The following is a 26,314-nucleotide window of genomic DNA, read 5'->3' on the forward strand; positions in this document are numbered from 1 at the left end:
AGCCCTGCAGCACCTGGCAGAGAAACACCCGCATCCTCAACTCGCAGCCTATGCAGAAAGAGCATCACTTCCACACCAAGGTAAAGAAAGGAGTATATTTGATACCTGGCACGAAAACAACCAACTGAAGACAATAGGATCAACACAAGCACAGAAATGGTTTTTAAACCACTAACAAACAGAGCGATGAAGAACATGGAGTGCAGCACAGAGTGTTTAGCTTATTGCAAACTAAAGTGCAGGCTGGGGAGGATTGCTTTAGAGCTAGCAATCCTTGCTCTCTGCAGTGCTAAGATGGGTCATCACTGAACATGTTTAGGCTCTGTTTTGAAGTACACAGAGTGTGTCTCATAAACTAGAAGGATACAAAGTACAGATGCAGCCTGACTCTTGAGTTCAGACTCTGAGCTCTGGGGGCAGACTTGCTTCCAGGACTGCCAACACATGAGCAGCTGAGGGACGTTTCTTTGGGTCCTCACTGGTGCAGATAGTGAAGAGCTCGATCACTTGCTGGTAGGACGAGTCCAGCTCATCCATGTTCAGGGCTGGACGGGTTCCCAAAGCTGCATAATATGCTTCCTCGTCAAAGTCATCCTCATCAAAAGACTCATCTGCCCAAAAAAATAACCCAAAACACATCAGGAAGGGTGCAGTGCTGCGAGCTGCATGCAGCTGAGGACTCTGAGAGCCCAGCTCTCACCCATTATCTTTTAGGGTTTATCTTTAGGGATTAGGAAAGAAGATGCTGGACTATGGGGCTGGCTGGGAGGAAAGGCTACAGCCAGGAGCCACTGGGCTCTGACACCAGCAATGTGAGCAAAAGGCCTTGGCAAGTGAGCACCAGCACTCCTAGAGCAGGCAGGATACTCCTGGCCTAACCCACATGGGTTTTAGCTTTGGGGCTGTTATCTCTGGCCCTCCCACACTCTGTCTCATGTGCTCAGTGTAACTGAACAAGGGCATTAACCTCACTGGAGCAGGCAAGAAGTGCCCAAACCAACTCCAAAACAAGTCCCATGTGCCCTGGGCACATCCAACTTGCTCTAGTTTTGTCTTTTCCAGCTACTTCAAATGTAACCATTGTGAGACATGTAGAAACAACAAACCTTCATCATCAGTGCTGCCGTCCAGGTTGAGGTGGGGCACAGACAGGGTCATCATTTCCCAGAGAGTCAGCCCAAAAGAGAAGATGTCGGCCTTGTCAGTGATCACACCATCATCACTCAGAGCTTCCTTGGGCTTCCAGGGCTCGGTGCCAATGTAGTGTACTGTAGGGTCGCTCACTGCAAGGAATCAATGCAGTTTGGGGTGGCTGCTGGGATTGACGCAGCAAAAAGCAGCTTGTAACCCATGGCTTGCTCTGCTCAGCACCTGACACTGCAGAGGGACTGCAGAGACCTCTCCCAGGGAGATGTCATGGAGGAGCTTGTGACAGCATGCAGGGGAGAAGCACTGAGGGTCATGGCTGTGCTCTGCAGCTTAGCCCTGCCATAAAAAGCCCTGCAAGGAAGAGGTTTTACATCATTTATACCTGGTTGTTTCCCTTCCTCAGCCTGGCACTCCCGGGGAAGGAGCAGGCCAAGGAGACAGCACTCCCAGGTCAACTCTCCCCTTTGCTCTTGGCCACACTGACCTCATCCAGGGGACAAAGGCAACCCTTGGAGCTCACCAGGCTCCATCAGCCACGCCATTTGGTTTAGTTTACTCAAACATAAATCCTTTTCTCACCACTTTGTTCAATTTAATGCCTCGGTGATCATAACTAGCCTCAGGAGAGCTGAAATGCTCACTTCAACCCGAAGAAGGAAGCACCGGGTCTGACTTGATCCCTCACACCCCATTCATGTTAATCAAACCAACAGGTTAGTGCCACACTTCCTGTGTTGCCAGCAATCTCAGCTGTTCCAGAACCTCATCTTCCAAGCCTTGCCTGTAACCAGAAGGGAATGCTGAAATCCCTCGGCACTTCACAGCCTGATGCGTGCTGAACCCTGGCAGCCACATGGATCAGGACCAGCATCCTTTTGCTGGCAGTGTGTGCTGTCTTCTCTAGACCAGGAGGAGGCAAAGCCAAGATCAGGGCTGAACAAGAGGATGGTTAAATCAGCCCAGAAATCGATACTTTAACCACGCTGCTCTCTAGAAGATTACATTGGGGCGCTGCCTCCAGCTCTCTCACTCCTTATAAAGGGGAAGAGCTACTAATAAAAACGTAATAGAGCAGCTTTATATGTTACGAGGCTGTTGCAGGCCCAAGCACTGCGTAAAGCAGCGTAGAAAAGCATTCTTGTAATTAACCCAAACACATTCCTGCTGTTCACAGCCAAGCTGCGACGCCATTAGACATCTGCTTCTCATTTACATGAAGTCTTTATAATGCTTGCATTTGGCACATGCTTCTTTCCAGCCCTATGAGAAACATTCATTTACTTTATGCTCTGGCAACAGCATTGCCTTAGCAGAGTCCAGCGGGGCCTCATCCAGCATCCCCCTCACAACAGCACTGCTGTCCACAGGGTGAACATGGAAGGGTAGAGGACAGACATCAAGCTTGGGGGATGAAATCTGGGCCTTGTGAGAGCTCCTTCACTCCCACACATTGCATCCAGCACCCCTTCTCAAGGACCCACAAGGTTGTATTGGTGCTGCTGCTGTGGCCAGGCTCTGGCAGCTACCCAGCTGCTCTTCCCCATAGTCCAACCTACCCGTCAAGTTCTCATCCAGGGGCAGGGATACTCCTACATCACAGATCTTGATGGCTTCAAAGTCGCCTTTAATAACAACGTTGGATGACTTGATATCTCCATGGAGCAGCTTCTTGTCGTTGTGAAGATACTAGGAAAAAGAGGGAAACAATTAACACCTACAGACGTTCATAGAATCATTAAGGATGGAGAAGACCTTAAAGATCAAGTCCCAGCCATTGACCCAGTACTACCATGCCCACTTGTAGAGTCATTAAGGTTGGAAAAGACCCCCAACCTCATTAAATCCAAACATTAAGCCATCATCACCATGTCTACTAAACCATAAAGAACGTGCCTACGGGGAGACTGCTGCACTGGGACCACCCGGTCCCTCTACTTGCTTTGTAGGCTTTCCCAAAGCACTCCTGGTTGCAGGCAGAGCTGGGAGGGATGCTATAATTCATCATAAGCAATCTCAAGTCTTTGCTCCTTGTGTCCAGGTTGACATACAATACTGAATTCTGCCTTGGAAGTATCAGTCAGCTTACAGGTATCATCCAACCTTGCTGCTCCACTGCAGCAGTTCTCAGCTATATTAGGGCTGCTGCTAGAGGATAACAAAAGGAAATCAATTGCTGGGCTTGTGAAGGGCAGATACAATCCTTAGTTCTTCTATTACAAGGTAAATCATACTGTGAAAAATATCTCCTGGCTATTAGATCCATGCAGGAGCAGCTCCAGTACTGCAGTAGGAGGTGCACAAGTGGCACCAGCTGGCAGCCACTGCTAACCAAGAGCAGCTTCCTGCAAAAGCCTGGCACAGCATGGAGCTGGCAGCCAGCAGACAGGCAGGCAGCATACAGCCAGCAGGACACGTGTGCCAACAACTGCTGCTTCACTTTACATGTGACTCTAATCATAAGCTTCAGGAGGGAGAGGGGCACCTGAGAGGGTATAGCACCCAGGTTAGAAAAGCTCCAGTGCCTTATACAAAGCATTACGGCATCTGCTCTCCATCTGCTGGCACTTGGCCTTCTTGCACATTGCATTCATTTATTTTTCTGGTAGATACAGCCACACGTGGAACAGCTGTGGTTAATACTAAACATACCTTCAGCCCCCTCGCCATGCTCAAGGCAACTTTGGAAATAGTCGAAGCAGGGAAAGGGCCCAAACGAGCTGCATTTCTTTCTTCAATTAAATCATTGAGAGATTTTTCTCCTCCAAACTCCATGACAAGACACATGCTTCCATCATTGGCCTCGGTGAACGCACGGTAACCTTCCGAAAGAGACTGTGTTTGTTAGTGAGCTGGGTAGGGAGATTTGGGCTCTATGGGAAGTGTCTATGGTAGGGCTTGGGGCTGTGTGGGCTCTAAGGGCCCTTTTAACCTAAATCATGCTGCCACTCTATGAAATTCACACTCAGAGATCTCACAGCATATCTTTGTATGGCAGCTTCTTGGAGGTGAAACCACATGAGCATCCATGGAGAGCTGTGTGGCCACAGGTGGGGACAGGAGCCTCAGATTTCATCTATGGAGGGAAGGAAAGCTCCTGCAGGCTTCCACTTCCCAGCTCAGCTTTGCACCCCGTGACAGTGCAAGGGATTCACCCTGATGCCCACAAGATAAAGAACTGAAAGCAGGGAGAGAGGAGCACAGCAGGTCCACAGGGCTGACACCTGCAGCTGGACTATGAGGAGCCAGAGAGTAAAACAAAGGGGCAGGGGGAGGTTTGGGGAAAGCCAAGCCCTCCTCTCACAGGGACTATTTCACAAGGTAAAACTAACGACGGGCGTGTAAAACCCTTCTTCTGCCACTTCTCACTCCCACCCATCAACAGGTGATGTGCTGCACAGCCAAGTTTCGAACAGCAGTACAGAAGTCTCATCCTTTTTGCAACATGAAAAGGTCAAGAATACCTTTGCTTTTAAATTCCTGCCAGGATCGAGGCTCATTATTTCAATGGTACAAACAAAATTCCTCGTAGCTAACGGCATCTGTAACTCAAGTGGCCGCGCTGAGGTGGTTTAAAGCACAAATAAAAGCAAAAGTCAAACAAAGCTGCTGTCCCGACTGCCAGCTGAGATGTAACACAAGATAAGGGCAGAAATTAAACAGCAGACCAAAGAGCTTCTCAAAATATTCCTACCCCTAACAGCCAAGATCTTGACAGAGCCTCGATTGTCACCCCTAGCCTGGAACAAAGGTGTGTCATAAGGGTGGAACCCAGAGCCCAATTCCACACATAGCACAGATCTCACCAAGACGCTGCTTGTCCTCTGCTCTTACACCGTGCCCTCTCTATTCCCTGCTTGATTTGCAGTAGGAGCAACACAGGCCGTGCTGGAAACTTACCCACAATGTTGGGGTGTTTGAGGCTTTTTAAGATCTTGGCTTCTTCGTTCAGTCTGGTCTGATAGATGTTTTGCTGATTCTTACTGCATTTGGAGTTAATTTTCTTCACAGCCCATGGAGACCGTGATAAACCTCTGGGAGATCTGTATGGGGAAACCCATTGGTTTCAATCAGAACCATTAAGCAGCACAGTGAATGCCGCCCGTGTCATCAAGGAGCTACTCCAAAGAGCATCCATCTTTATGGAAGGCAAAAAGAACACTGAAATAAACTCCAGCCTGTAGTGACAAGACAAGGGGGAATGGCTTTAAACTATAAGAAAGATTTAAGGTTAGATACTGGGGGGAATTCTGTAGTCAGAAGGCAATGAGACATTGGCACTGCTGCCCAGAGCTGTGGGTGCCCCATCCCTAGCAGTGCCCAAGGCCATGGGTGGGCCCTGGGCAGCCCCAAAAGGAGGCAGGGGTTGGGACTAGGTGGGCTTGAAAGTCCCTTCTAACCCAAGCTGCTCTCAGACTCTATAAACAAGAAGTGCATAGTAATGTTTTGCCCACATACATCGCTCTTACACTGAATTTTTACCTTAATTCTTCCCATTCCAGCCTATATTTCCTTAAGACAGAACCCAATTGCTTCTTAACCTCTGACTTATAGAGCAGGAAGATGTCAGGCACCGCGTCCCTCTCTCACATACCTTTTCATCAAGTAGACATTCACCCCAGTGCCGTATCCAAGCTTCTGCATGGAGGGAGAGGCAGGAATAGTGATCGAAGCTGGCCCTGTGTTAGAGCAGAACAGAATGGCTTAGCTTGGAAAGGACCTTAAAGCTCATCCAGTCCCAACCTGTGCCATAGGGGCCCACATCCCCCACATAGGGGGATTGGGCTCCTCCTTGGGCCCTTGTGGGGCATTCACAACAAGACACAGCTTTTTGATTCCTCTTTATTCTCTGGATTAACCCACCTTGACGGAACTGGACCCTGAAGCCCAGGGCCTGAAGTCAAGCATAGAAACCCATTCTGGTGTTGGACTAGATCCCTTTCTACTCTGCCTTCATGAGGCCTCACCTGGAGTACCACATCCAAGTCTGGGCACCCAGCTTAAGAAAGATATGGGAGTCCAAAAGAGGGCCACAAATGTGTTCAGAATGCTGGAGCATCAATCCTAGGTAGACATGAAGGCTGAGGGAGCACTCAGAGAGCAGTGAGATGCTACCCAGGTCAGGTTGAATGGGCCCCCCCCCTGCTGCAGACAGGGTTGCAAATATGACCTTTAAGGCCCGAATCTTCCAATCCGGGCCATTCTATGCTCTCTAGAGGCCGACACCAACGTCTCTCATTCCGTGCTTTCCACAACTCACCAGGTTTCTCCTTCTGCTCCTTCAGGCCGCACTGAGATTTGCTGGCTTCCATAGCTTACAAAACGGGCGTTGATCGCTAGAGCAGAGAGCGGAGATCGCATCACACGACCAACACAAAGAGAGGCCTTCACACACACACACACAGCGCCGGGGGGCTGCGAGCCAACGCTCGGCCTTAGGCCTCTATCCGCAGCCTTCAGGGGCCTTCCCTTACTGAGGCGACGAGATCCATCCACCCCCTCCCCAACCTTCACCCAGGGCCTCTCCCAGCCCTCAGGGCCAATCCCAGCCCCCAAAGCCCCAGCAGCTGTGGAACCCAACGGGAAGAGGCCTAAGTGAGGCCTAAGTGAGGCCTGTGGGACCCGCTGCAGCGCAACGCCCGCTACCTCTCAACTCCTCCGCCGCCGTCGTTTGAATGCGGCGCGCGCGGGAGCTCCGCCCCCTTTTCAGCCCTCGGCTACGGCGGCCGCGGGTGGACAAAATGGATAGGAAGGAGGAAGGGGGCGTGGCTTCGCGGTGTGGGCGTGGCCTAGTGGTGGTGGTTGCGTTGGGGGCGTGGTCTAAAGTGGGCGGAGCCTACAGAGCGCCCTAAATGAGTGCTGAGGGTTAGGGGAGTCTATGGGGTCCTATGGTGGCCCAGACCTTATGGGGAGGGTCAATGTGGGCTCTCCAAGCCCTTTTGGGGCCATTTCTCCCAGTCTCCGTGGTGTTCCCAAGCCTGTGGGCGTTCCCATGGCGTCTCCAGACCCTTTTTGGGGTCCCAAAGCCCTTTAAGGGTGGTGTCTTCAAGGGGTCCCCAAACCCTTTGGGTGGTCCATGTGGGGTACTTAAGTCCTTTGAGAGCTCTCCATCAGCTCCCCAAGCCTCTGGGTGGGTTCCAAGTGGGGTTTCCAACATCTAAAGGGGGATCGCCGTAGGGTCCCTAAGCCCTTTGGGAAGGATGTCCATAGAGTTCCAAGCCCCTGAGAGGATTCTCCATGGGATTCCCAGCCTTATGGGGTCGTGTTACCTTGGTGTCCTCAAATCCCTGGGGCACCGTGTCCTTATAAAGGTGCCACATGGGGGCAGTAGCTCCCCAAACCCTGAGGGTGTCACGGTCGGGATATGCTCTGCCTTTCTGCAACACCCCCCTTCTCCTCCCCAAACCCTCCGGCACATCCCTCCTCACCTCTCGGGGCCCCCATCCAGGCCCCACCTCGCTGCCTTCCCCACTGTGTGTCCCCAAATCCCATTTGGATCAGGACTGCGTGGATCCCCCATACAAGCCCATAATCCCACCCCAAACACAAGCAACCATCATCCCAAGCGCTGGGCTAGAGAACCTTAATAAGGAACTCCAATAAGGAACCCTAATAGGAAACCATAATAGAGAAGCGTGATAGAGAATAATAATAATAATAATAATAAAAGCATTTATTTCTCCAAATAAAACCTTTTGGGAAGTGCAGATGAGGAACTCCGGGTGTCCCCAATGATGGCGTCACGGTGTCACACACTTGACTCCTGCATCCTCTGCATGGCCGCAATTGGTCTTGCCCCAGCTGGAGAAGCTGCAGAGCAGCAGGCTGTCCTCGGTCCCCTTACAGGAGACGTCGTCCATCCAGATCCTGCCTGTGCCTGCGGGATGGGGATTAGAAGGGGTCAGCTGAGGGGATGAGGTGAGGTGGGGATGGGGATTGGGAACAGGGACGGGGATGGGATGAGATAGGGATAGAGATTGGGACAGGGATGGGAAAGGGACAGGAGTGGACATGGGGATGAGGACAGAGACAGGGATGGGGCTGGGGATGAGGATAGGGACAGGGATGGGAACACAGATGCGGTCGAGGATGGGGATAGGGATGGGATCAGAGATGGAGATGGAATGGGGATAGGGATGGAGTCAGGGATGGGAATGGGGTCAGGGGTGGTGATGGGGATGGGGATGAAGATGGGGACAGAGACAAGGATCAAGATTGGAATGGGGATGAGGATAGATGGTCAGGAATGGGGACAGGAACAGGGATAGGGATGAGGATAGGAGAGGAATAGGAATGGAGTTGGGAATGAGGATGGACAGGGATGGGAATGGGGATGGAGTTGGGGATGAAGATAGGGACAGGGATGGAGACACAGATGTAGTCAGATGGGGAAGGAATGGGGATGGGGACAGGGATGGAGATGGGCTGGGGACAAGGATGAGGACTGAAGCTGGGATGGGGATGAGGACACAGCTATAGTCAGGGATAGGGACAGGAACAGAGATGGGACTGGGGGGTCCAGGATGGAGACAGAAACCAGGATGGGGATGAGGTCAAAGTTGGGGTGATGAATAGGGACAGAGATGGAGAGGGGACAGCAATGGGGACAGAGCTGGCTGCTCCCCATGCCCTGCACTATCTCCAGCTGTGGCACCAAGGCATGGCATCACCTGCAGGGTCACCCCTGGGGTCTACATAAGATACAGATGCTCAGGATGTCCCCATAAGGGTTGGTTTCCAACCCAAACTCCCACAGCCCCGGGGATGGTGCTGTCCAGCATTGCCATCCCAATGTTGTCACTTACTGTCACCCACTTCCACCTGCTCACCTTGGCCGAAGCGGGCCATACGGTAAACCTCCTCGGCGCCTCGGAAGCCCAGCATCCGGCACACCACGTCCCCATCCTTCTTATCCCAGCCATCATCACACACCGTGCCCCAACGGCGGTCATGGAAAACCTCCACTCGGCCCTCGTGGGGTCCTGAGCCGTTGACCAACCGGATCAACCCCTCCTCAGTGGCAGCTGCTGGGGACAGAGGGGACATCAGGGGACATGGGGTCCATGGTGAGACACAGGGGTGATAGGGAGGTTGGTGGGGGGGGGTCACCGTGCAATGTGGTGTCTGAGATGTCCCACTAGAACCACTGTGGTTGTCACCCTGCATCCCCGGGCTGAGTGGCTGAGGACCCCAGTGTCACACAATAGACCCTGTGGACCCAGCAACACCTTATGGACCCCTACGGCAGCCCAGTAGAACTCCATGGACCCCAGTAGCATCCTACAACACCCCAGTAGCACCCCTATGGCACCCCATGAGAATCATACAGCATACCAATAGCACCCTATGGGACACCAATAGCCTTCAGTACCTCCAGTAGCACCCCAATAACATCCCAATAGCACACCATGGGATGTAAGAGCACCCCAAGACCCCTATGGCTCACTACAGTATCTCAATAGCCCCTCATGGATCTCAATGGGATCCTAATAGAACCCTATGGATCTCTACGGGACTCTCCTATGGCATCCCAGTAGCACCCCATGGACACCTACTGGGCCCTAATAGCACCCCTATAACACCATGTGGACTCCCTGAGCACCCACAGACTCCTTATGACACCACTCTGGTACACTACAGACCCCTGTGGCAGCCCAATAGAACCCTACAGTACCCCAGTAGCACCCAACAGAACACAAGTAACTGCCCAGGATCCCCAGTAGCATGCCAATAGCACACCAGTAGCAGCCTATGGAAACAGAAGAGCCACTCTGAACCCCCAATAACACCCCGTATCACCCCACAGACACCCTGAAGCACTCCAGCTAAGCATCCCATGGACCCTAATAGCACCTCAACAGCAACCCAGTAACACTCTGTGGATACCTATAGTCTATCTTAGACCCAGCAGCCCCCTAATAGCACACTATGGGACCCAGAATCTCCCAGGAACCCTGTGGCACCCTACATTATCCCAATAGCTCATTGCTGGATTTCTCTGGGATCTCAATAGAACCCTGTGGATCTCTATGGGACTCTCGAAGCACCCCAATAGCACCTCAGAGGCACACCAATAGCACCCTATGGATCCCAAATGAGCACCGCATGGGCCCCAATAGCATCCAAACAGCTCCATAAGGACCCCCACAACACCCCAAGTGCCCCCCTGTAGCACCCTATGAGACCCCAATAGTCCCTCAGGACCCACAGTAGCACCCCAATAGAACACAAATAGCATACTATGGAACCCCAGGGCCTCCAAGGACTCCTATGGCACACTGCAGCATCCCAATAGCCCCCCCATGAATCTCTGTGTGATCCTTGTGGATCTTGAGTGCCCCAATAGCATCTCATGGACCCAGAATCCCAGAGTGGTTTGGGACCAACCCACCCTCAGCCCCTGCCATAGAGACACCCCTTATAGACCAAAGCTCCATCCACAGCCTTGGGCATCTCCAAGGGATGGGGCAACCATGCTTCTTTGGGCCTCATTGTGAAGAATTTCCTCCTAATATTTAACATAAATCTCTCTCTTTTCACTTAAAGCCGTCACCCCTTGTATCATCCAAGTCCCTCATACTCAATAAGCCCCCGAATCATCATTTCTCATTCTTTCCTGTGCGTGTTTGCTTTCCCTGCACCAATTCCTTCCGACCCCCTCAGTGCCCCCCTCCGACCTTCCCCCCCCAGCGAAGCAAAAGCAAAACAAGAAAGGAAAACTTGAAGGGGAGAAACAAATCCTGGTGGCTGTGAAAACAAGGGCTGAGCCTTTGCAGCTGCACCGAGATAGCTCTGCTCTAATAGAGAACATCTGCCCGGTAAGGAGCGGGGACAGGATGTAAAGCCACCCCAAGGGCCAGGCAGATCCCTTTTGTTTGGGATAAGGATGCATGAATCCAGTTTCCAGCCGGGTCTATGCGGTATGCACCCATCCCATGTACCCATTTTAGGGGCATGAGACATTGGGCACGGTGGGGGTTGGGTCAATGGTTGCACTTGGAGACCTTGGAGGTCTTGTCCAACCTCAGAGATTCTATATGTGGGCATAGTGGGGACGAGTCAATAGTTGCACTTGGTGACCTTGGAGGTCTTTTCCAGCCTTAATGATTCTGTGATTCATCACAGCGATGCTTTCCCAGCCCCCTGATGCCCCAGGCTTGTTGCCTTGGTTTGCCAAACTATTTGGCTAATGCTGAGGATCAGAAGCAAACAGCATCAAAACCAAGAGCAGAGGGACCATCCTCAGCGTGTCCTGTGGGGAGAAAGCAGCAGAGGACATCCATGGACACTCACCCATGTCACTGCCTCGGTCCCCCTTCTCTCCCTTTGGTCCTCGATCACCTGGGAAGAGAAAGAAGTATGGGCCATCAGCCTTGATGAAAGGAGATGCGTGTCAGCCTCTAGCAAGGCAGTGGCTGCTGAACATGGAGCTGCTCTTGGGAAAAGAGCAATTTGGTGGTGTGGGTGGAAAATCTGGGACGAAAACAGATCTTTCTATCCCTTCCCAAGCAGAGGTTGTTTTGCCTCCCCAGCTTGGCACAAGGTTTCACTGGGGTTGGAACGAGATGATCCTTTGGGTCCCTTTCAATCCAAGCCACAGCAGCTCTGGGTGCAGCTAAAGGATGAGAGGCAGAGGGGGACCCCAGGAGTTAAGGGTTGGGATTGCCATGCTTCAGCTGCCCCTTGGGATAATGGGAACTGAAAGCAGTGAGGTGCTGGAGTTGCTCCCCAAAACAAGAAGCCCTCCTCTCTCATCTGCCTGTAGGAACAACAACCAACGCGCAACGCATGCTTGGAGAATAATAATAATAATAAAAGAAAAAAAGCATGCAGGAAATTCTTGCCCTTTAACTTGGAGGCTTTGGGAAGCTGAGATGGCTCCCCCCGGGCAGTCCCAGCTGTGTCAGCTGGAGAAAGGCTGCCTGCAGCCCGCTCTGTTGATGGGAACCAGATGGCAGCAGGAGAGAGATGGGGGTGGGACATGGCAGCATGGGATGGTGGATGGACACAGCCACGCAGTGCCATACTGCATGTCACCCTATTGTAGGGGGTGGCAAAGGGGTTCCCAGGTCTCAGTGTTACAAGGTCACAAAGTGCTGAATTACAGCGGGTCCTACAGTGCATTGTATAGGGATTATCAGAGGAGATGCATGGGGGAGGGTGAAGCTCAAGGTACAGAAATGGCATTAGCGGTGCTGGGCAAAAGCATCATAGTCTGAAAGTCCCAATGTAAGGAACTTGAATCTATGATCCATAACCACTTTGAATCTGTTATGACCTCAGCAATGAAAACTTCTGGAAGATCAGATATTCAGGTGGGATATCCTCCAAGATCACCAAGTCCAAGTCCAAGCCACCCCCATCATGCCCACTGACCATGACACTCATAGGTCCTTATTGGAGGGAGGGATGCTGTTAGGGTGCCTTGATGGGTGCAGCTCTTGCTGCCCTTTAAATCCAGTCCCAGTCAGAACCTCCTGCCTTGCCTGCATGAGGAGGAATCTCTCATTGCCCCAAATCTCCCCATACCTCTGGTTAATTTACTGCTGTCCCTCCCAAGCACAATCCCCACACAGCATTCCCTGAGACAGCATAAAAACAACTGATTTACGTTCACTTTCCAGAATGGCTTTTCCCATTTGGAAATGAGGGAAATAATCCCTTCCTGGGGTGATTTGGAGGGAAAATACATTGAAGATAGGAAAATAGTGATGAGAAGAAATAGGCAGGGAAGGAAAACCATCCCTCAGGGTGTCTGCAGTGTTTGGTCCATTTTTCTCCAATGCTGTGACCCAGGAATTTGGGGGAGAACCTCCTACAGTGGGGACAGCTGGGAGTATGGGGGAGAGCCTTGTTGCTCACCCCTCCTGTTATAGGATTAGGGTCGCGATAGGGGTGTATGCCTGGTGCCTCTGCTTGAAGCCCTGGCTTGGAGCACTGACTCACCCTGGGTCTGTTTCCTATAAATTTCAGTAAATCCCATAAACTGTAGAAATTCAGTGCTTGCTTTGTGATTTATTGGAGAAGGGTTTGGGTGAAGCCCCCTGATCCTGAAAGATTTGGGATTTCATTGGGACCCGGGGCTGCCACAGTGTGGGGCATATCTGTCCTGATGGGACAAGAGGGACCCTGCAGCGGTGGCATCCTTGGATATAGGGATTGCTGCACAGCAGCAAGGAGATGCCAGCTAGAATCAATATATGCCACTTACATATAAATAAAGATACAATTAAAGACTTCACCACTGCTCTTAGGGCCGTCCAACTTTCTGCTTCCCAGAACCAAGAGCAGAAGTGCTCAGCTTCCCTGGTCAAGGGAACATGAGATGAAGAATGGCTTTGGAAATGGGTTGGAGAGCTAACAGGGGTATCGTAGAATCGTTGAAGTTGGAAAAGACCTTCAGGATCATCGATCCCAAAGTCAACCTATCAACACCACGGCTGCTCATAGAATCACAGTATCGCTAAGTTTGGAAGAGACCTTTAAGATCATCAAGTCCTACTGCCACTGAGGAGCAGATGTGGCTCTCTCCCTGCTGTCATAGATCCAGAAAGTCCCAGAATCCCAGGATGGTTTAGGTTGGAAGGGACCTTCCAGCTGACTTGGCTCCAAGCCCTGCCCCAACCACCATCACCATGGAGATGCTCCAGAGGACCAGGAGCAGACTGTGGGTGTTTCACCAAAGGAAACTGTTGGAAGAGACAAACAACATGGCTGGGGACATCCCCAAGAAGGGACAGATGGAGCCAGGGAGGGGCCACATCTCTGGGCTGGGCTCTTCCTGCCTTCCTCGTTTTAGGATGGAAAGAGCCTGTTTTGGGAGCTGGCATCACCCATCCCAATTTAGGCTCTGCAGCATTGAGGAGTTTCTTTTAAAAGGTCCCCTGGGTGTGCCTTGCCTTGCTCTGTGTGGGCGCCTTCCGTGCACAAACCACAGCAAGTCAGAAAGGGAGTGCAAAAACAAAGCTCTTCCCTCCTGTTGGTCTCTATAGGAAAGATGCTCACGCCCACACCAAGTGTACATTCCCAGAGCATCCCCATGCTCACCCATCCCAAAGCAGAGGTTCTGTGCCCCCATAGCAGTGCTTTCCAGAGACCCTCCATGTCCAAGAAGCTCCTGATGCGTCCCGTCACCTCCATGGCACAAAGGGATGTGGGTTATAGTCAAGATGATGGTTTGTTCAACCTGAAAATCTTTCCAACCCAATGGCTCCATGGCTTAGTGTGTTGGTGGTGATGGGTTGATGGTTGGACTTGGTGATCTCAGCAGTCTTTAATGACCCAATAATTCTATGTCCCACCCATACCAGAGGCTGGCCCTTAGCCTTAATCCTAGTCCTGTTGATCCTTACCTTTGAATCCCCTCATCCCGGCTGGACCCATAGGGCCAAAGTCTCCTTTGTCCCCCTTCAAGCCACGTGGTCCTGGTAGTCCTCTCTCCCCAGGCATCCCTGGAGCAAGGACAGAAGCAAAGGGGTCATGGTGCAGCACAGAGACCACCCATGAGTGCCCCCCACCCTTGGCACCGAGCTGTACCCCTCTTGGGCTGAACTTTTTGGGAAACCCAGGGTTTTTCCTCTGGTTTGAAGAAGGAAAAGCCACCGAAAGGAACTTGGGTTCCATAGGACATGGGGACTGAATTCTGTGCTGCGCTATGGGGAGTGCTATGGGGATTTACCCCAGCTACAACCAAAAATGCACCGGAAAAAAAGCGAGGTGGGAGAAAGACCCCAAAACAGCAGCTCTTCCTGAAGGTGAACCCTCCAGAGATTGTTTTGTTTTGCTGTTTAAAGAAAAAAAAGGCAAGAAAAAAGAAAAAAAAAAAAAAAACACAAAGGAAAGAAACCAGATGATGTATTTTCTGATGCTTGTAACGCCCAAGAAAAACAGCCATGAATCTGTCAGCACATAAAATATATATATATCTGTTGGTGAAAGGAGTATGGACAGCCAGCGCTGCGGAGAGCAGCTGGGTTTCCACCAGCATTGGGATACAGGGCATTAAAACAGGGGGGGATCTGGGGCTCTGAGCCCCTCTGCTGTGACACTGTGGGTCGGGGTGATGGGATGCTGGCACTGCTGTGCGTCTGCATCCTGGATGCAAATCCACCACTTCTGGGTTGGGCTGCAAATGAGAAGCAGGCTCATGCCGAGTCTGGTTTCTCAGGGTACGTGAGGGTCTTCTCTTGTACTTTAAATTGGATTTGTCTCGAAAACAATGGTTTGAATTAAGAAGGGAGAAAATAAAAAGAAGGCATTCTTGGCATTGAAGAAAGCATCCTATGGAAAGTCGCTAAGTATCAGTGCCCCACAGAAGGAAGAGCCCATAGGGCTGCTCCATAAGTCCTTACCTCGCAGGCCGGGTGGGCCGGGCCGGCCAGGCTCCCCCTCCATCCCTTCATGGCCGGGATCTCCCTTGGGTCCTGGGGGCCCTGGAATACAATGGGGTTGGTTGCAGTGATGCTTGCTTTGTCCACATAGAATCCCTTAGATCCAGCTGTAGGACAGCAGGGGACACTGCCAGCCGTCCTGTCCCCTGCTCTGTGCATGTTAAAGGACCATAGTGACTCCATCAACCTCAGCTGATTTGCGCATATATATATGTGTGTCTATAATTGTCGTAAGTATCATCCTGTTTTTCCTCTTCCTTCACCTCGTATCTCCAGCTGAGTGGGAACTGAAAGGAAACTCTGGTTTGCTGGAGTTTCCTTTCGAGCAAAATCTGTGACATCTTTATTGAAATATCTTCCAGGAAAGAAATAATAAATAATAATAGTAATAATAATATTATATAATATATCTTATAAAAAAAACCAAACAACCAAACCAAACCAATAAAAGCTCTTTGGAAATACTGAGATGAGCCTTTAGGAGTGGATTTACAGCACAGACATCACCCCTGGCTGGGAACGAGCCATCAGTGATGGCTTTTGTTGTGTGTGAACAGAAAGTCTGACAGAGCCTGTTAGAAGCCAACTCCGTGATGCTGTAAACAACGATGGACTGAATCTGCTTGGAAGAACTTGGACAGAAAAGAAATGATTCATGGGATAACTGAGAATAGGGCAGAGAGAGGCCTGGAGGGTCATTTGGTCAGTGTCCTGCCACGCCTGAGTGATAACTGGAAACCATAAAACTCTGTTTTCCTAGAAACCCAAAAAGCCACAGACTGATTGTTGTGCAGAAAGCTCACAGCCAGCCAGGGCAGTGATGTGGGATCACAGAGTCATAGAATGATTAAGGTTGGAAAAGACCTCTTAGGTTACCAAGTCCAACCGCTGACCCATCATCACTGTGCCCACTAACCATGTCCCTTAGGGCCAGGATTGGGAGAAGGGGGGCACTCCGTAATCTGAAATAAGATCAAGGAATTACAAAACTAAGAAATGAAGGAATTAAGAAATGAAGAGCGGTGCCCTGTGGTTTGCCATGGGGATGACACGTGGTGGGGCTGGCAGAGGGATGCAGGGAGTGATGCAGCAACGTGGACACCCTGCCACAGGGTAGGTCTCGTGGGAAAAACTAAACAGATGGGCAAAAAAACCCCCTAAGAAATAGGAAGGATATGGATGCACAAATGGGTGGCGCTATGTGCAGACATTGATTTTCTGTCCCCTGAAGGAGGGAGCAAGAGGGAGGCCAAGTCCTCTTCGTACACCCATCGTGGGCAGCTCTTGGTGGGGTGGTTGTAGCTGTTGGAGAGCAACTCTTCTCCTCTTCCTTACCTTCATTATCTCAGCATTATCTCATCATCTCATCATCACCATCACATTATCTTAGCATTATCTCATCATTATCATCTCATTCCATCCCATCCCACCCATCCCATCCTACCCCATCCTATCTCATCCTTTCCTATCCCATCTCATCCTATCCTATCCTACACCATCCCATCCCATCCTATTCTATTCCCTCCCCTCCCACTCTCTCCCCCCCACCCCAGATAGCCTTCCATAGAGCATCAAGGAGGCTAAGGACATAGACAGGTGAAGACAGCAGGAGGTTTCATGGAAAATGACCATGGGCAACTATCAAACATGTCTGCTCCATAAGAGCTGGGGCCTGTAAAATACAGCCAGGGATAGGACATGCTGCACTTGTCCCACATTCCCTTTCCCTAAAGCCAGTGGTCACACACAGTCCTGGGGACAGCAGATCTGTTAGCTGGCTCCAAGGTTTACTTATGCTTCAAAACTGTTCCCACCACAATGAGTCCAGTGGTCCATCAGCCACCACAGCAGATCCTAGAGGACAACCTGATCTTGTGGATGGCATCCTGCTCCCAGCAGGCTGGTACTAGATGATTTTTGATATCCCTTCCATCCCAACCATTTTATGATTCTATGATTCTATGTCTCTGACTTTTAAAGACGTTTCCAACCCAAACATTCTATGGCTCCATGACCTTTAAGGTCCCTTCCAACCCAACCGTTCTATGGTTCTATGACCTTTAAGGCCCCTTCCAACCCAAACATTCTAGGGCTCTATGGTGTTTAAGGTCCCTTCCAACCCAACTGTTCTATGGTTCTATGACCTTTAAGGTCCCTTCCAACCCAAACATTCTAGGGCTCTATGACCTTTAAGGTCCCTTCCAACCCAACCGTTCTATGGTTCTATGACCTTTAAGGTCCCTTCCAACCCAAACATTCTAGGGCTCTATGACGTTTCAAGTCCCTTCCAACCCAAACATTCTATGGCTCTATGACCTTTAAGGTCCCTTCCAACCCAACCATTCTAGGGCTCTATGACCTTTAAGGTCCCTTCCAACCCAACCATTCTGTTGTTCTAAGATCTTTAAGGTTCCTTCCATCCCAGTAATTCTATGACTATGGTTCTATGATTCCACTGCTAGGAGGCTGAAGCTTCTGCAGTTTGGTATGGGCTGCAGGTAAAGAGGAGAACATGGGAAGGGAAACCTGCAAAAAAGAAGATCTTAGAATCATAGAATGTCTTGGGTGGGAAGGGACTTCAGAGATCATTGAGTTGGTTGCCAACCACTGAATCAGGTACTACACCAGGATGCCCCGGACCCCATTCAAGGCTCTGGGCATCTCCAGGAATGGGGCACCCACAGCTTCTCTGGGCAGCATTGCCAGGGCCTCACCACCCTGTGAGTGAAAAATTTCCTCCAACATCTTGTATGTAGTGTGCATAATAGAGATATCTGATAAAGATACGTGGTTGAAGCAAGTGATGAGTGAGGGTACCTGGTGAGAAACCTTCTTCTTGACCACTGCAGCAGGACACAAAGCCCTCTGCCTGCTGCACTCAGCCTGATCTGTGGTCAGCAGGGACATGGCAGAGGATTAACCAGTGAGAAAATCACAGAAGCTCCTTAATGTGGACCATAGAGAATTTGGAGGGACAGCGATAGAGTGTCCAAGGTGATGGAGACACCTGAACACCACACAGACCCAGAGCTGGACTAGATATCCTCCAGATAGCCCTTCCAACCCCTACAGTTCTGTGGTTCTGTGATGGATTTGGTGCATGCAAGAGTTCCTGAGATGTCCCCATAGGACATCCCCATGCCACCAGGGCCACCCAAAGCACCAAGGACACCCCCAATGCTGGGGAGCTGGACAAGATGGCCTTTAAAGGTCCATTGCAACTCAAATCATTCTATGATTCTCAGCATCAACCAGGATGTTGCTTACAAAAGGACCTCGACCTACCCCGTATGATAGAGATGTTCTTCAGTGCAATAGAGTGTTCCCAGTCCTTGAGCCTCAGGTCCTCAGTCACGTTGCCGAGGATGGCCAGCTCATGCTTCAGCTGCTCCTCCATGGCGATGTGGATGAGCCGCATCCGCCGGGCATCCTCGGTGGCGTTGCTGATCAGTACCTGCAGGTCCTGGATGCGGCTATGGTGGACATTGACATCGTAGGAGAAGGTCCTGTTCATGGCGTCGGCAGCTCCACTGACGGCTGTCACCTGCTCACTCAGGCCCTCCAGCCGGCTGCCCAAGTGGCTCAAGAGGTGCTCATGGTGTTGCAGCAGCAACCGGCTGTTATTGCCTTCCACCGAGAGTTTGTAGAGCTCCTGCTGGGCTGCATCACCCTGCTGGGCCAGGCTGTCCCATAGGTTGGCCACAGCCCTATCGGTTTGGCCAGCTTGGGTCTGCAGGCTCCACAGGAGTCCTTCCAGCTTCTGCAGCGAGCCTGTCATGAGGAACAAGGAGTCCGAGTGGTTCTGGAGGAGGTCCTGGAGCCTCCAAATGTGATCCATCACATCCCCCTTCAGAGGGAGGTGCAGCAGCTTCAGTTGCATGTCCCGGAAACTCTCATTGAGGCGGTTCACGTTCCCCATCAACACCTTCAGGTCCTCAGGGGAAGTCTGAGGCCGGGAGACTACAAGGGAGAAAAGGGAGGGGGGCATCAGGGAGCACCCCAAGGAGATGGGGCCTGGCAGAGGTGTGCATATAGCACTTGGGCATTCCCCATTCTGTGGTGCTCCACTCATCCACCGTCTACTCATTCACCCATCCACCCCATCCATCCATCCATCCATCCATCCATCCATCCATCCATCCATCCATCCACACATCCATCCACCCATTCACCCATCCATTCATCCATCCAACAATCCATCACTCATCCACCCATCCGTCTACCCATCCACCCATCCACTTATCATCACAGAACCTCAGAACCCCATGGTGCTTTGAGCTTGAGGCACCCTTAGATCCTTTTGGTCACCCCTCTGACTCTGGGGCTGCCCAGAGCAGGTTGCCCAGCACCATGGCCACGGACTGTGAGAGATGTCCAAGGAGAAGCCCCCTCAGCTCTCTACTCCCTGTGTCAGGGCTCTGGCATCTGCCCACACACCAGTGCTGCTGATGAGCAGAGAGGAACTCCTGGGCTCCAGGCTATGCTCAATGCCCCTGAGTAGAGCCCAGCCCCTTCCCTTCGCACCCCCTGTAGTCATTTATGGCCATGGTGGGATCCCCTTGAACCTCCCTGCTCCAGACTGAGCAGTTTCATCCTGTGCCTTTCCCTGTAGCCAACTGGCTGCTAAAAGGGCCAACTTCCTTTTGCACACACAGATGCCTCCCCAGACACAGATCTCCAAACTGCTTCTTCCCCAGCAGAGGTTTTAATTTTAATTTAACAACCAGGTTTCTCTCCTGGCTGGAACACAAAGCTCTGCTTTGTGATGCAGCCCAGCGGGTTGGCTCTGTGGTCCCTGTGGAGGAGGATGGAGGGAGGGAGGAATGGAGGTAGGGAGGGATAGAAGGAAGGATGGAGGGAGGCAGAGAGAAAGGGATTGAGGGAAAGATGGAAGGATAGAGGGATGGAAGGAGAGATGAAGGAATGGAGGGAAGGATAGAAATGAAGGGAAGGATGGAGGGAGAGAGAATGGGATGGAAGGAAGGAGATGGAAGGATAGAGAGGTGGAGGGAGAGATGGAGAACTGGAGGGAAGCAGAGAGAGATGGAGAGTAGGATGGAGAAAGAGCTGGGAGGAAGGATGAAGAGCTGGAGGGAAGGATGGAAAGCTGAAGGGATAGAAAGATGGAGAGAGAGAGAGAAACGGAGGGAAGAATGGAAGGAGAGAGAAAGGGACAGAAGGAAGGATGGAGAGATGGAGATAGGAAAAGAGGGAAGGAAACCATCCCTGGGAACTCCATCCACCCTCAGGCCCCACATCTCCCTCCAGCAATGAGGGAAGCAATGAGAAGCCCTGGAGCCCACAGGCAGCTGGAGGTAACATGTCCCTTGTGTGCAGTATGCAGTTCCCATCCCACCTCTCCATACACACAGCCTCATGCCAGCAGCCCACAACCCCAGTGCCACCAGCCACCGCTGCCAGTACTGTCCCATTGCTGCTGCTCCTCCCCTGGTGTTGAGAAACAGATGGGAAAGAAAAGTCTTTGTCCCAAGAAAAGTCATGAAATACTGAGCCTGATAACACAGGGCAAGTCCTCATCCTGACCCATCGGAAGGGCGGGGAATGGCTGTGAGTAATGAGGATGGATGTGACACCACTCATCAGGCAAAGCTGCAGGCGTTGGACTGAGCCAGAGGAGCACAACATGGGTGTGTTGGTCCCACAGCCCCCTCCTTGTTTGCTTTTATTTGCTTGAAGGCTGGACCTGGGAGCTGGCGGGTGTTTATTAGAGCTGCCAGCACGCACACAACTGCACACACGCAGCTTGTACATGTGCACACACAGATGCACTAATGCATGCGTGCATGCAAACACACTCATTTATAGGGCATGCACACAGTGCGTACACACAGATGCACGAAGCACAGACCCACACATGCAGCGGTACAAGTGTACACAGCACTGATGCACACCCATCTGCACACAGCACCTGGCAAGGCCACCCCGAATACCACCCTGCCGCCAGCTCCAGCACGAGGCCTGGCAGCGCTGGGGCTGAGCTCATGGCCCCCAAAGGGCTCAACGAGCAGCTGCTCCCTCCCTGCTATTGTGTTGTTGGGACATGCCGTCCTTCTGGCTGCTGTCCCCAGCATCTCCTGGCTCGGCTCCCCAACCCGAGGTCCTGCCCTGGGAGCACCCATGTGCTGCTGTGCCCTGCTCTGTCCCAAGGAATTGCAAGTCCTTCCCCAAGCACTGCTCCAGCTGCAAGCTGCACAACGCTTGCACTCTCATCCCACGCACACGTGCAAGCGCACAGAAAAAGGTGCAACATGGAGGGGATGCATGAGGAGCTGGGAGGGAGCACAGCCAGCACAGCTGACCCCAAGGAACCAAAGGAATGCTCTGTGGCATCGTGTTCAGCAATTGAAGTGGGGGCAAGAAGGTGGAAGAAGGAGATTATTGAGGTGGTTGCATTTGCCTTCCCATAATGAGGTGTCAAAATGTTCACTCGTGGCAGCAGGGTGCAGCACCATCCACCTGCATGTTTGGATGCTCACACTGAGGTGCCCAGCAGAGCAGCACAGGGCTGGGTGCCCCCATGCATGGCGCAGTGCCATCAGCCATGACTGGGGCTGGAGCAGCACAACACAGATCTGTGCATGCAGAAGTCAGCTGCAGTGCAGGGATACAACCAACATAAAAGCTGAGAGCAGAGCCCATCAGAGCACAACCACCTCAGGCTCTGTGCTGTTTTAGGGCACGAGGAGGGCTCAGCTGTGTTTCCAACCCCTTAACCCTGAGCCTTGTGTTCCCCAACCACGTGCCCCCAACCCCAGCGCGTGCCTGCGGGCCGATCCCACCCTGCAATCCATTTCCCCTTGGCAGCCCCGCTGATCTCTCCTTTCCACATCTCCTTTCTGACGGTGCCTGGAAGAGCCAAGCAGGAGGGAGTGTGCATCCCAGGGGCGCAGCCAGAAAACCGCTACAACAAACTCTTGCAAAAGAGGATATTAAAAGCAGGCTGCATTTAAAGCACCGTGCCTCTTTTTCTTCCCCCCCCCACACACACTTTATTTTTTGCACCCAAAACATCCTGTTTCCTCGGTTCTTAAGAGGTTGAAGGTTTTTGTTTTGTTTTGTTTTTGTGGTTTATTCGTGTTCTGTCCTTTGCCAGCTCCGGACACGCACCCAGCTCAGTGGGATGCTGCAGGGCTGAACCTAATCCTGGGCACCCCAAGGCATGCAATGGGCTGGAGGGCTTGGCTCTCCCCCCCCCCCCCCCCTTATAGGTAACTGTGAGTTGGTTCGTGGGCAGAGCTGGGATCTCAGTGCCCTCAGAGGGCTGCAGGACATCAGGCCATGAAGATGCCCCAGCTGCAGCTCTCCCTGCCCCTATCGGACACCACGATCCCCATTCCTGTTATTGCTGGAGCTGCTTTCAGCAAACAGCTGCGGCTCAGACAAGGATGAGCGTGCCTGCCCCGAGCCCTTTGCACAATTCATGGCATCCCCAGCGCGGAGTTTCTCGGTCCAACAACAACATTAAAACAATGTAATGCAAGAAATCAGTGGGAGAGGCTTCAAAATTCCAGCAAAAAACTCCCCCTTCCTCAGCCCAAGTGAAATCCACCCTTTGCAAAGGGATGGTCCTTGGGGTGGCATCTCCTGTCTGTGTCCTGGAGCAGTCCTGTGCCTGTCGGGGGGTTAGAGCTGGATGATCTCTGAGGTCCCTTCCAACCCAAGCCATTCTCTGTATGATAGCTGTTGGGGGGCCCCTGCCCTGCAAGACCATGGGAAGGGATACAGACTGCTGCCCAAACTGCATCCAGGACATTGGGACAAGACCCATTGACCAAGCTGCCCACAGCCCCATCCGACCTGGCCTCGTGCTCCTCCACTCCCTGCCTCACAAAGCAATCCCCATCCCCATCCCCTCATGGGAGTGTTGGCCCCTCACTCAGCCCTTACCTGCAAGGATGAAGACACCAACGAGGATGAGGAAGACGAGGAGGTAGAGCCCCAGCACAGCATACTTGAGTGCTGCCAGGGAGCCCAGCCGCCCACAGCGCCCAGCTGCTTTCATCCTGTGTCCAGCACCTGGGGACAGAGTGGGTGCAGGTCCATCATCTCCAGGAGCCAATCTGGCAACAACTCATCTGTCACAATGCTGTCAGCAATGCAGCAGGTGGGGTTGGTCAGATCTGGCCCCATCTCAGCCCTCTGGTTCACCCAACTGGATGCATCCAGCAGAAAGATTGAAGTGGGTGAAGCACGGTGGCCCCAAAGCCAAACCCAATGGGGAGAAGACCACACTCATCCATGCCCCTGAGCAATGCCTGCATCCAGCAGAGAACATCACTGTAAGGCTTGGGGAGCCCACCCTATCCCATTCAATGGGCACTCAATGGGACCAAGATGGGGATACAAGGGACAAGGGGCTGAGTTGTCCCCTTCTCCTAGAGCTGTTCTCTAAGCCTAATAATTGTATCATTCTGTGATCCCATTGCACCCAGGCCTTCCCCAGCCATGGGCAATGTTTCCCTCCTGCCCAGGTTCATGGGTCTCATGAAACCCTCCAGTAAACGAAGGGTGACATTGAGCATAGGGCTCAACACTGTGTAGTTTTATGGCAGAGAGAGGTCGGCAGGCAGGCTCTGAGCTGATGAACTGCTACGGTCCTGCTGGCTGACCCCAGGAACCCATGGGATCCCAGGTCTGAGGGCTCCTGGAGCAGCGGAAGGTGCAAGGGCAGCTCTCACCTCCCGGCAGCGTCCCTTCCTGTAACGTGCAGCTCATTACCCGCATGCGGTTCCCATTTGCTGCTCGGGCCATGCTGTCACTGGCCAAACAGATGGAGCCGAGGGTTTCATAATGAGCAAAGCTGCAATATTTTTCTGACATTAACACTTATATCAGGTCCTGGGAGGCTCAGTAAGGAGCTGGCCCTGAGCCCCGAACCACCCACTCCTCCCTGCTCGCCACACGAGCAGCCCAGGGCTGTGCTCCGGCTCGTAACCAAGGGGAAAAGCAAATATTTCTCCCCTGCCCATCCCCGGGGGAGTCGAGCTGTGTGCTCTGCCCTGCTGCAGAAGAAGGTGGGGACTGAGAGCAGGGTTGATCCCCGGTCCCATTTGGAGTTCCCTGTGTTGCTACCTTAAAGTAGGGAAGCAGTGTTTGCATGCATTCCTCCTCATCCTCACTGTGGGATGAGCCCTGCCTTGTGCCGAAGCCTCACAGGCTCAGGATTGACCTTGTCTCTGCCTGAGGAATCATCTCATGTGGCTCCGGAGTGAACACAACCCCCTGGATCCCATAACAGTGGGTGGGGATGGAGTTCCTTGCAGCGAGCTCTATGCACAGGACAAGCAAGGGAGGAGAGGTTTTGGCCCTGGAGATGCAGGGGTTGTTGATCCAGCACATGGGGCAGCACACTGCTGCACAGTGCAACAGCAAGGGCTTGGCTGCAGAGAGCTCTAACCCTTCCAGCTCCTGCTCTGTGCCAGCAGTGAGCTCTTCTGGGGTGGTCCATGTGTTGCAGGGTCAGAGGGGTCATTGCAGGGTGACATCAGGCATAGGTAGCAACACAGCATCTCAGCATGCACCCAAAGGAAACGACCCACAGACCCAAAGCTGTGCCCATCCCAAGGGCTGAAGGGCAGAACACCATAGGAATACCACAGCTCCTCTTGCCTTGAGCCACCTACACAGCATGAGCATCCAACTAGCAATTTGGCAGTGCCTGGATGCAGCCTGCCCGGGCTCCCCATCACATCCAGGGGATGTCCCACGTGTATGAGCTTGGGAAGGCATCAGTGACATTAGTAATGTTTTGCCTCCTTCAAGGGAGGCTGTTTCATGGTACATGAACTCGTGATGGGGATCAAGCCAGGACTGAGTGTGAGCCAAGTTGTGAGCCAAGGGGAAAGGAAAAGGGCATCCCTGGGCAAATACATACAGGAAAGTTGGCAGCAGAACCTGTTGAGATCCTACACATGGGACCAGAAAGGGCAGACAGAACAGCAGAGGAGCTCCCTGCAGTGGGATTCCCTCAGCACTGAACTGCAGTGGAAGGGGAGCTCCCTTCTTGTGTTGGATTCCTGCCCCCAAACGCAGCACCAACACTTACCATCCTCGCAGAGGTTCAGCTTGGAGAGGCTCCTGCCCTCGAAGGTCTCCTCGAAGATGGAGCCGTTCTCCCTCTCGCTGAAGGTGTGCAGGTACATGGCCTTGTTCTCCATCCTCCCGCTGCCTGTGGGGCACGGGGAGCAGAGTGAGGAGGACTAGAGGCGGGCGCATCGCATATGTACGTCCCAGCACAGCGGTTCTTACCCGGCAGCATCCCCAAGGGGAACCAAACCAAGCCGGGAGGGATGCTCAGGATGGAGGCACGGGAAGCTCCGAGCACAGATGGATCCCCACACATCTACCCGGGCGGTCCATCCTTCTGCTCCCCCCCCATCCCCCCGGCCCCCTCCCATTCCCGGGAAGTTCCCCACTCACCCACACAGGACGGAATTCCCGTGGCTTTCAACACCCCCGCCGCAGCGCGATGGTCGGGATAGGAAAAGACAGCGAGGGCCCGGCGACCTCTCCCCACCACCCACCCGAGCCCCCCCAACCCCTCCAGCCGCCTCCCATGGGCTCCCGGCCGGCAACGGCTGCGGCGGAGCGGAGCGAGAGCTGAGCTGAGCCGGGTCGGGCCGGGCGTGTTTTGTTAGGATAGGGGCGTGTGGGGATGGAGGGGGGGGGGAGAAGCCGGGTCGGAGCCGTCCCCGCCCCGGGGCGGGCAACGGAGGGGAGGGGGGCAACAGGAGGGAGAGGCCGTGGGGCGGGGGCAG

General features: G+C 52.7%; 2 protein-coding genes across 3 annotated transcripts; both read right to left on the reverse strand.

The window, feature by feature from the left end:
- Window positions 1-82: 82 nt before the first annotated feature.
- Window positions 83-6,864, reverse strand: PBK (PDZ binding kinase). The gene is made up of 8 exons (XM_072332790.1): window positions 6,793-6,864; window positions 6,407-6,482; window positions 5,741-5,825; window positions 5,047-5,189; window positions 3,799-3,968; window positions 2,706-2,835; window positions 1,107-1,283; window positions 83-611 (listed from the first exon to the last, which is right to left on the reverse strand). Exons 2-8 carry the CDS (start codon window positions 6,456-6,458, stop codon window positions 397-399), a joined length of 972 nt encoding a protein of 323 aa, XP_072188891.1. The 5' UTR covers window positions 6,459-6,482; window positions 6,793-6,864; the 3' UTR covers window positions 83-396.
- Window positions 6,865-7,800: 936 nt separating this feature from the next.
- Window positions 7,801-26,157, reverse strand: SCARA5 (scavenger receptor class A member 5). 2 transcript variants are annotated; one of them, XM_072331505.1, is made up of 9 exons: window positions 25,977-26,157; window positions 25,603-25,725; window positions 23,445-23,573; window positions 18,822-19,496; window positions 15,498-15,578; window positions 14,499-14,597; window positions 11,440-11,487; window positions 8,976-9,170; window positions 7,801-8,023 (listed from the first exon to the last, which is right to left on the reverse strand). In XM_072331505.1, exons 2-9 carry the CDS (start codon window positions 25,712-25,714, stop codon window positions 7,887-7,889), a joined length of 1,476 nt encoding a protein of 491 aa, XP_072187606.1. In that variant the 5' UTR covers window positions 25,715-25,725; window positions 25,977-26,157; the 3' UTR covers window positions 7,801-7,886. The 2 variants fall into 2 exon arrangements, with proteins under 2 accessions (XP_072187606.1, XP_072187605.1); XM_072331504.1 differs by having other exon boundaries at window positions 7,832-8,023; window positions 8,976-9,173; window positions 25,977-26,102.
- Between the last annotated feature and the right edge of the window lie 157 nt (window positions 26,158-26,314).

Source organism: Excalfactoria chinensis, chromosome 3 (assembly GCF_039878825.1).
Source record: "Excalfactoria chinensis isolate bCotChi1 chromosome 3, bCotChi1.hap2, whole genome shotgun sequence".
Taxonomy (NCBI): Eukaryota; Metazoa; Chordata; class Aves; order Galliformes; family Phasianidae; genus Excalfactoria; species Excalfactoria chinensis.